At 35.6% G+C, this 10,714-nt stretch overlaps 1 protein-coding gene across 2 annotated transcripts; it reads left to right on the top strand.

The window, feature by feature from the left end:
- Positions 1-314: 314 nt before the first annotated feature.
- Positions 315-7,416, top strand: LOC116812560 (T-cell receptor gamma alternate reading frame protein-like). Of its 2 annotated transcripts, none has more exons than XM_058432983.1 (2): positions 315-390; positions 7,153-7,416. In XM_058432983.1, the coding sequence occupies exon 2, from the start codon at positions 7,165-7,167 to the stop codon at positions 7,339-7,341; it is 177 nt and encodes a 58-aa protein (XP_058288966.1). In that variant the 5' UTR covers positions 315-390; positions 7,153-7,164; the 3' UTR covers positions 7,342-7,416. The 2 variants fall into 2 exon arrangements, with proteins under 2 accessions (XP_058288966.1, XP_058288943.1); XM_058432960.1 differs by lacking the exon at positions 315-390 and adding an exon at positions 3,308-3,346.
- Positions 7,417-10,714: the final 3,298 nt, after the last annotated feature.

Below are 10,714 nucleotides of genomic sequence, written 5' to 3'. Positions count from 1 at the left end.
TCCTGAGTTCAGGCAATCCACCTGCCCCAGCCTACGAAAGTGCTAGGATTACAGGCGTGACCCACTGCACCCGGCCTTTCTTTTTTTGTTGTTGTTGGTTTTTTTTCTTAACATTTCCTTTTTCTGTTGATGCTTTTCAAACATTACTGCCTTAGAAGAAAACAGGCAATTTATGAGGAAAAATTACAAACTATCACATGTCACAAAACCTATATTCAAGGACTTCCAAAAAAGCCAGAAGATGAAATTGCTAGCTCAAAGTTGTTGGGTTGCTAGTCAAGTCATGAGGATCAGAAGGTTGAAATTTTTGTAGAAGCTTAGACCAGTGTGATAGCACTGATTGGATCAAGACATTTGCAAAAGGGACTAGGCTCATAGTAACTTCACCTGGTAAGTAACTTTTTTTTCTGCTTTTATTCCAGTAATGAAAAACTGATAGATGTTTTTTAGAAAAAAATGGTCAACCTTACCTGAATACGTCATATTCCTGGCCTCAGTATACGAACAGCAATTTTTCAGGGTAGCTGAATGCCTGGCACTTGGTAGGTGATAGAAATATTATTTCCTCTTCCAGAATTCAAGTTACTACCCATGAGAGGTCTTTATACACTCAGGAATACAGATAAATGTATCAATCCCCATCTATTCAACAGCTCACTTCAGAACAAATGTCACTGTTCATAAAATGCTTTCCATTTCTAAAAGCCTAATTGTACCTGCTTCTAAAAGTAATTAGAATATTTTACGTATTATCTCAAATATTATCTGCCTGAATATCAGGTGATTTTTCATTTTCAAGAGAAAATTTATACAAGTTTAAGAAAATATGTATTTTCCCCTCCCCCAACTTGAATATGTAAATCTATAGGGATACAAGTAAAACAGTCAAATGTCTAATTATAACATTTAATTTCTTAACTGGATCATACCTCAAAGTTAAAGATTATATCAATACCAATATCAGTTCAGAGATATTGCCTTTTTTGCCCTTATATTTCATTAAAAATTTTGTTTTGATGCTTCACATGCATCTAAAGCATCTACCTCAGAGCAACTTTCTAAGGCATCTCAGGTCTCAGTGTCCATTTTGGATTCCTCATATGATGGGGTCCTTGAATATTTTACTCTAAGAAACAATTATCCACTCACAAAATAAAAGGAAATTATTTTTTCCAATTTATTCTGTTATTCTACATTTGTAAAATGTAAGTAAAAACTACAGGGACCTTAGCCCCAAGTAATAATGACCAAATCCATGATAAATTTCCTTGCTTTTTTTTCCTTTTACCAGTGCTATTCCCAAAACTAGCATTCACTGAATTCATTTCATGTTGGTATCTTGTCCAGTTAGCACTTCTGGATCAAAGCAGAGTATTAGAAGAACATTTTTTAATATGAGAGGTTACACAAAGACTGTACCATACATAAGGCACCTCCCCATGTTGTGAGAGAAAATTTTGGAGAAAAAAGCCTCATTTTAAGTTCTGGCACTTTCTATCTAAATTTAGTATGTAGGTGTCCCTATCACAGAGCTAGGATTTGCAAACATATTCTCCATTCCTTGTGTCTTATTTGAGCTTGACCTTACAAAACCATCAACTCCTGGGGGCAAAAGAGAAACATGCTAAATGCACAAACTCTTTGTTATTTATTTAAGCTATCCGTTTCCAAAATCTATTTGAGAAGACCTAAATTAAAATACACAAGCACAGTCAGACCATTAAATAAATGCAGATGATCTAAAGCCGTAAGGAAAGGAGAAGGAAAAAGGCCTGTGATTACCTAAAAAGGAGCACAGTTTAAAATTTTATGCTCAAAGGAAGGAGAAAAAGGTAGGGGAATACATACATCTTACTAATTGATAAAAAGAAGCACACCAAATTTTCAAATATAATATTTTTTTCTATTAATTGGAAAAAGACTTCAATACATGAGTCCTTTAGAAGGAAATGGAAGAGTGGGCATTGCCTTCAACCTCCATTTTGGAAAATGAAAGGAATGGTCATGAAAAACCCACTGCATATTGCCACTGCATCAGTGCTATGGGCATCCTGACATTTAATGAAATGCACAGTTGGTGATGCTCAGCAGACATGGTCAGGCAGATAACATGTAGTGATCTAAAGTGACAACAGAGAGATGGATTTGAGGACCAGGACTCCTGCCATTTCTCTACCCATTCTCCCTTGAAGGGTCAAGCCAGGTGTTTCAAGCTGGACTTTGGCATAAACTAGACAGAAGTCAGTTTGAGGCTGAAGTTTCTGGTGAAACTTGGAAGGCAAATAAGTTGTGCTGCTGATTAGAAAAAGGCTCGCTTGTTTTGAAAAACACAGGTGAAGAATTTCCATATACTGACTGCATATATTAGACTTTAGCCAATGTTCCCTTTAATTTTCTTAACACGGCACATAAGGCAAATGACAGCCAAGTAAAGATTGAACGTGTGGAAGGCATGTTTCTTGTGAAGATGGGAAGATGGCTTTGAGAATCCCAGAGCAAAGTGGAATGCAAACAGAGGAACTGAGAAATGATTCTTCCTGCTTAATTGCTATGGATTTAACTGCCACTCCAAAATGCTGAATTTTTTTTAGTAAGGGCAATGCTTGGTCCTATAGGGTTAAAATATCATGTCAAGGCACACAATCATATCAAACAGATTGCTAATCATAGCAATGATGATGACATCATCATCATAATCTCTTATATTTCCATAGTATTTTTTTTTTTTGAGACAGGGTCTTCCCCTGTTGCCCAGGTGGGAGTGCAGTGGTGTGATCAAGGCTGACTGCAGCCTCAAACTCCTGGGCTCAAGTGACCCTCCTGCCTCAGCCTCTTGAGTAGCTGGGCCTACAGGTGTGCACATCATGCTCAGCTAATGCTTTTTTAATTTTTATTAAATATGGGGTCTCACTAGGTACTGTGTTGCCCAGGCTGGCCTCAAAATTCTGAGCTCAAGCAATCCTCCCACCTCAGGCTCCCAAAGTGCTGGGATTATAGGCACAAGTCACTGCACTGTGACCTATAACATTTTAATCAAATTGCTTTTTTATATCTTGTTTCATTTTGGTTTCACTTCAGCGCTGGTAGCGATGTTGAACTGATTTTGAAACATCACTGTTTTTAGACAAATAAAACACCAAAAGCTTTAAGTCATTTGATTTGTGGAGCAACAGAACTTGTTATGAGCAAAATGAACCAGGACTGGAACCCTGGTCTTTTGAGAATCTCAGACCACCAGAATTTGAAGAACTCAGGGAAACTGAATTAGAGTTTTTGATATGGACTGAATCACTGTGGAATTATTATAAGAAACTCTTTGGCAGTGGAACAACACTTGTTGTCACAGGTAAGTGTCAGAAGAATACAACATTTCCAAGGTAATAGAGGGAAGGCAAGAAATGATTAAACTGGAATAATGTGATAATGTTTAGAAAAAAGAGGAATTGGATGGGGATTTGATGTAGAAATCTTAGGAGAGACTTTAAAACAAATGCTCATACTAAAAGAACATACAGAACATTGCGCAAATATCATAATAGGATGTGGCTTTGTGCATATATGGACTTCTATAAAGTGCTCATATATAATGTATGAAAGGATATCATTAAAATGGCCCTGAGACCAAATGTATTATGACAGGTAAGTTTGTGATAGACTCTATAAAGTGGACACATATTCATCTCTGATGGTCAAAGACATGTTGACTCTTGTTGTGAAAGAGCCCGGGTGTCGGAGTCAGGTCCACCTGGAACTCTGGCTCCACCACTCACTGCTTAGTGAAATTGAGTGATTATTCTCTGGCCTCAGTTTTCTAATCCGTAAAATGGGATAATCGTATGAATTCAGCAGGGTTGTATAAGAATTGCACAAGATAGTGTGAACTAAGTACTTGGCACATTGTCCAACCCAAAATAGGTGCCCAACAAATGTTCTCTGGATTCACATGTAAAGAGACAATGGGATCTACTATGGAGAGTTGCTCTCAGCCCATCAAATTTACAGAGCAGCAATTCTCCAGAGGATTCAGCTGTACTTCTAACTGCTCAAATGGAAGGTTATCTTAACATCGGCTCACACACACAAAAATTGAACTTATGGATTCGTTTCTTGTTAGCAGACTTTTTAATCACTTGGCAAAAACATTGCATTAAGATGTTTATTTTTTATTTTTGTTGTTTTATGTGCTTTACTTAATCCTTCATCTTAATTGATATCATTTCTAACACCAACATATTGGTCCTAAGATTTATAGCCAATTAGTTTAAGGTTCTGTTCATACGTCTCAGGAAAAAAAAGGTTAAAATCTTACCAAAAATGGTCAATATATCATATCAATTAAATCCAGCTGGAAACATCATAAATCTGAAATACATATTTAAACTTAAAATGGCTATAACTATTTAGCTAATGAAAAAATAAGACATAGAGAACACTTAAATAAATATCCAGATGTAGATTTAACATATCATACCATCTATAAAAAATGTAGTTGACATTTGGTAAATTTACAATGCTGCATTTTAATAAACTACAAACAACTTAGGCAATTTAACTCAAATATATTATTTGATTATGCAAATAAATGTACATAAATGAATCCAACAGGTTTATTTTAAATAAATAAAATATATAAATTCTATTTGTTATTGAAGTAAGTAAAAATTTAACATACTTGACCATAAAAAACACTCTTAATATGTACATTTTAAAAGTAGTATTTTTAAAAATCATGTGAGAGGATGATCCAGAATATCAGCCCTTACCATGTATAATCAAGTATGCTATTTAATGATTCATTAACTATTACCTTGAGAAAGTTATGGAAGTTCCAGATTCATTTTGTCCTGAAAAGAATGAAACTTAAAGAATCTAGCTAAAGAAAGCGGACAAGAGGCGATGAATGCTGTGGTACCATACAGAAAATGTCTAAGTTTATCATTTGATTTTTAATTTCTTTAGTACAATGAATTAGAAGTATTTCCATGAAGAGACACTAGTTCCTAGGATGAAAATTAGATTGGAAAATATATTGACTAGAGACTAAATTTATATAAATATAATGTACAATTGAAAAATTAATCTTATATTTTATAACATGCTTTTAAAATTAGAAACAAACTATATGGTGGAGAAATACACACTGTCTCACAAGTATAACAAGTAAAATACTATTTGCACTAAAAGCAAAGAGTATGAAATTAAAATAAGCACATTATGCCTAATTAAATTTATAGCATGCTCAAAAATTAATATTTCTGTATATGTTTACTAATTTTGTACGAAAATCAGAATCTTTGCCACACAGAAATTATCAAGATTGTTTTCTTCTCAAATGAGAAATTTAATTCTTATTTTCTTAAGAAATTGTTCAATTATTAAACTCACTTCAAACCAGCCAAAGCGTTGGAGTTTCAATTGGAAATCAAAATAGAAAGAATTGTAACATTTATAATTTCAGTTATTAGATTAAAAATAAATGTATAACCCATTAACATTCCAGATTCAAGTGATAAGACTTTGTAAACATACAATGCTTTGTTATGTATCTTGACCCTATGCCTATACGAAGCTCTGAAATCATGACTTTTAATAGAGCAATTACGTATACATTTTATTCAGCAGGCTAAGACGAAGAGAATAATGGAGCTTTAGAACAGTTAAGTAGTATATTAGGACAGATACAAATTCTGGGAGAGACATAAAGAATCAAAATATAGATACACTGATTTACATAGACCTTCTCATTAATGGGGTAAATTTATATAAAAACCAGTATAAAAAATACACCCCTGGTGCATTCTTAGTCATTCTTAAACTTCAAATGAAATTCCAAAATAAAATGTGCTTTTGGTGAATATTTTTGAAAGCAAAACAAAATTTTGATAAGTGCATTACTGGATAAGATTAACACAAGACTATTTCTGAAAATAATCAATAAAAAATTTAAGAGTTTTGGAAATGTTGCCATTTTGTTTCTAAATTCAAGAGATGGTGAATAATCTGGAGGTACAGCTGTAAATACTGCTGCATCCCAAAACTTGGAGGGTGCAGATGTGAAATTGAGATGTTATATAAAGTTAGATATTAAATAGGGGGACTGCGCATGGTATACACATTGAAGCTACACGGACAAATTGATAGACAGTATGTACATGTGGAAGTAGATTCTCTTTAAAACAAGTGACTGTGTATGTTAAAAATAAAAGTGAACAAAATGGCTAGGCATGGTGGCTCACACCTATAATCCCAGGATTGGGGAGGCTGAAGCAGGCAGATCACTTGAGTGCAGGAGTTTTAAACCAGCCTGGTCAATATGGTGAAATACGTCTCTAGAAAAAACAAATATTAGCCAGGCATGGTAGTGCATACCTGTAGTCCCAGCTACTTGGGAAGCTGAGATGGGAGGATCACTTGAGCCTGGGAAGTCGAGACTGCAGTGAGCTATAATTGTACCGCTGCATTCCAACCTGGACGACAGAGCAAGCCCCAGTCTCAAAAAAAAAAAAAAAGAAAAAAAAAATTCTGACATTTACTCATATGGGAAATAAGATAAATAATAAGATAAATATGGTGCATCACAGATTTTGTTAAATGAAGAGTGAGAGTACACAAAATTGCAGAACATGAGAATGTGTCTTATTTGGCCAAAGAACATAAGTTACAAAGGATGGAAAAGGGAAGTGGGAAAAGGACCAAAGAGTCTCATCTGTAGAGAGATCATTAAAGTTTTCTGACCTTCCACTTTCCCCTGCCATCCACCTTGAAAACATGCTTTGCTATGATGAAACAAAAGAGATTAAAAAGTAAAATAAATATGTTCATGAACATTGAAAGCATTGGTAGGAGGTAGTTAAAAATCACACTCATCACAGCATGTGCAGAATAAACAAAGGCCAGGTTTTCATCCAGCATCTGACACTTGAGAGCTGTGACTTTTCCCAAGTTGTTTAATGTCTTGATCCTCTTTTCAACGTCTATAAAATAAGCACAATAATAAGTACTGTGCAGCCTATCCTGGATGAAAGGCCACAGTGGACACCAGCTCAATGGCACCTTCTCTTTTTATTGTTATGTACTAAGCCACTCCAAACCGTGCAATGTGTGTGTTTCTCTAATGATTCTTTTAAATTCATATTCCATTTCTCCCCATAGATAAACACCTTGATGCAGATGTTTCCCCCAAGCCCACTATTTTTCTTCCTTCAATTGCTGAAACAAAGCTCCATAAGGCTGGAACATACCTTTGTCTTCTTGAGAAATTTTTCCCGGATGTTATTGAGATACATTGGCAAGAAAAGAAGAGCAACACGATTCTGGAATCCCAGAAGGGGAACACCATGAAGACTAACGACACATACATGAAATTTAGCTGGTTAACGGTGCCAGAAAAGTCACTGGACAAAGAACACAGATGTATCGTCAGACATGAGAATAATAAAAACGGAGTTGATCAAGAAATTATCTTTCCTCCAATAAAGACAGGTATGTGTTTACACATATCATCCCTCAGAACACTTCTTTGAAAGGGAATGCTGCATTTTTTCCTTTCAGTATTAATGAAAAACAAACATCAATCTTTCTTAAAAATTTTTACATTTAATGGTAGCAAAAATGCCCTGCTACTTTTCTATAGAATTAAAATGGTATAGATTTTGGAGAAAACAAAATTGAAAAGTTACTGAAGGTTTCTCAGCCTCAGCTCCATTATCTAAAATGAGAAAGTCACATGCTGATTTTTAGGGTTGTTAGATGGATTAAAGGAAACAACATACATAGAAGCATCTAGCAACATACGACGTGGTAAATACTCAAAAAGTGTTCTCCCTTCTTTTGATGACTTTACTTGATTGGGAAATAAGAACAAGTATATGTTTTTCAGGAATGTTCTACTGAAGCAGGAGAGTCACTTACCTCAATATTGCTACCCACAAAGTTTAACCTACAAACCATGGGTTCATTGTTGACTAAAATAATGTTTATCTGAAGATAACTGTAGATCTTGTTTATCTGCAGATAATGTTTATCTGTGGAGTGTGACTCTACAGAACATAGAATAGTCTTGGCCACTGCAGTTTTATAGAGGCCTTGGGTTTTTCAGAGTTTCATTTTATATATCACCATAAAGTAATATTTCATAATTAAAGGTTGGTAAGGCTTACATGTACAAACATTCTCCCATTTTCCATAATAAATGCATTTCCTGCCATTGGTGAATGCAGCTCAATAAACATTTATTGTACAATTATGACACACCAGGCTTAGTGGAAATGTGGATGAACAGACAAGGATGAATTACTGTCCTAAGGAGGACGCATGACAGTGCAGAGAATATACTCTCTTCCTGATCACTCAGGGTCACTCACGATTCATGCACGAGGTCCCAAAACAGTGCCTTTGATGCAGATTCTGTACATCTCTAGATGATTGGGCCAAGGGCTGAACGTGCTCTGGCCCAGTGGTCCAGTCCGTCACTATATGTCAACATCCTGAATATGAACATAACAGTCCAACATCTCCGGAGTGGGCATTAAAAGGACTCATTTTGTGCTTTTTCCTGTGGTTAACAAGTCCTTTTTAGCCTGGGGGAACAAGCATTAACAAAATGTTTGAAGATCTTTGCCATGTACCATTCCAAATTTCTAGGGTAAGTCTTTAGCTTTTCAGATCCTGAGTTTCTGCAGTGATCAAATGTGATTTGGACAGTTGCCTTGACTTTCTCCTGGGGCTATGATGGAGTGCAAAGGAAACAATGGCAGGGAAAATGCTTGCTTTCAAAATGGTAGCATGGATGTCTTCATTCGTGTAGTTACTGTATTAGGTATAGCCTTTCCTAAAACTAACTGAAGTGGGGTTATAAAAACAGTCCCAATTTTCTATTTCCTTTGTTGAGACACAAAGAGGAGACAAAAGTGCAAAGCTTGAGAGTAGTCTTACCACTGTGCTTAAGTGTTCTGATTTTTCCAGTCATCAGGGCGAAATAAAAAGCATAGTAAGTTCCAGGGCAGTGAATACCATACAGGAGAGAAGTTACAGTTTTATAATGTGTTTTACTTTACACTAAATTCTGAAAGTAAAATGTCCTTTTTTTTTTTTGAGACAGAGTTTCACTCTTGTAGCCCAGGCAGGAGTACTATGATGTGATCTCGGCTCACAGCAACCTCCACCTCCCAGTTTCAAGCGATTCTTCTGCCTCAGCCTCCCGAGAAGTTGAAATTACAGGCGCCTGGCACCATATCTTGCTAATTATTCTATTTTTAGTAGAGATGGGGTTTTACTATGTTGGCCAGGCTGGTCTCAAACTCCTGACCTCAAGTGATCCACCTGCCTCAGCCTCCCAAAGTGCTGGGATTACAGGTGTGAGTCACTGTGCCAGACCTAAGAGTAAAATGTCTTTCATGTGCTTCTCAAGGCAACTACGTTAAGGAGGACACATCTCTTAATGTCATTCTACAGTAGATTTCTAATGCTCTTTCTTGGAAGTTTGTTTTTCTGAGAAGAGCTAAAAATATAATAACATGGAAGTGATCATATTATATAATCAATGAAGTGCTTTCAAAGGAGATAAAACTAATCTTGTCTGCATTTGCAACCAACCTTGATTAAGAGAGAGAGAACTCAGGATACACTTAGAGATTTTATGATGGGGAATAGTTACTTTATTCATTTTACCTCAATCAATGCATGGAAATAAGTGACAGTCATTTTCATTTGTCTTTTAATAAATAAAGTCACCATGAAGAAAATGAAAACCCATTAAAGTCAGCCCTTAAAGATATTTGGCCGTGCAGACTTGATAACTAACATTTGCATTTGTGAGACTTACCCAAAACCCATACCTCAAGTCCATTTTTTAGAATATATAAAATAAAGATCTCAGTGAGTGTATAAAACTGCACACCAGAATCATATCCGCACAGACAAGAATGCATCTACTAGAAAAATAATAAACCAAAACACCAAGGCGACTCTGTTTTCTTCTGTTTTAAAATATGTTGTCTTTGTATGCATGTTTGCTTCTTCCTTTTTTATTTTAAACATCACAGATAAATTCAACTCTCACATCAGGTTTCATTCAGAGAAGTACCAATGTGACTTGGCCTCTCTCTTTCTAGTCCCAGAAAGAATTACACTGAAATGCGGAGCTCCTGTAATAAAAATGACCATTTGCTGAGAGTAATTAACATACTGAAAGAGATTTTCTTAGAGTACACAAGGGTGACATTATATTGTCTCTTTATAAATACTTTCTATTTCTGTGGATTATTTCTACAAAGTACTTTTCATATGTCCAATTTCTTTTCTTCCCCTACAACTACTGTCTGAATACCGGCTCTGCTGTTCACTGATACGACTCTCGGCAAGTTGCCTGCACTTTTTAAACTTTATTTCCTCATTCAGAACATGGGGCCATGTAATACTCATGTACGTGAGTATTACGTATTAATACTCACGTAAGTGTTACTGGGGAATTAAACAAATAAATGCTTGGGAAGCATTTAACATAGTGCCTGACACACTAATGAACACTCAGTAGATACTAGCTTTTATTAATATTGTTGTTTTTATGTCCGGAAACACTATACCTCCAGAAAATCATGGGTACTTGCTCGGGACGTTGGGGATACGCATGATTTGGAAAGGAATGACTGCTTTTTTCTGCTTAGATGAGAGACTTTTCTAAGCCAGGCTCCTTCAAACATGTAAGATTCTGTTG

The sequence above is a fragment of the Hylobates moloch genome, unplaced genomic scaffold (genome assembly GCF_009828535.3).
Source record: "Hylobates moloch isolate HMO894 unplaced genomic scaffold, HMol_V3 SCAFFOLD_1, whole genome shotgun sequence".
Taxonomy (NCBI): Eukaryota; Metazoa; Chordata; class Mammalia; order Primates; family Hylobatidae; genus Hylobates; species Hylobates moloch.
Note: the sequence above shows the minus strand (reverse complement) of the source record. Positions and strands in the feature narration are given on the sequence as shown.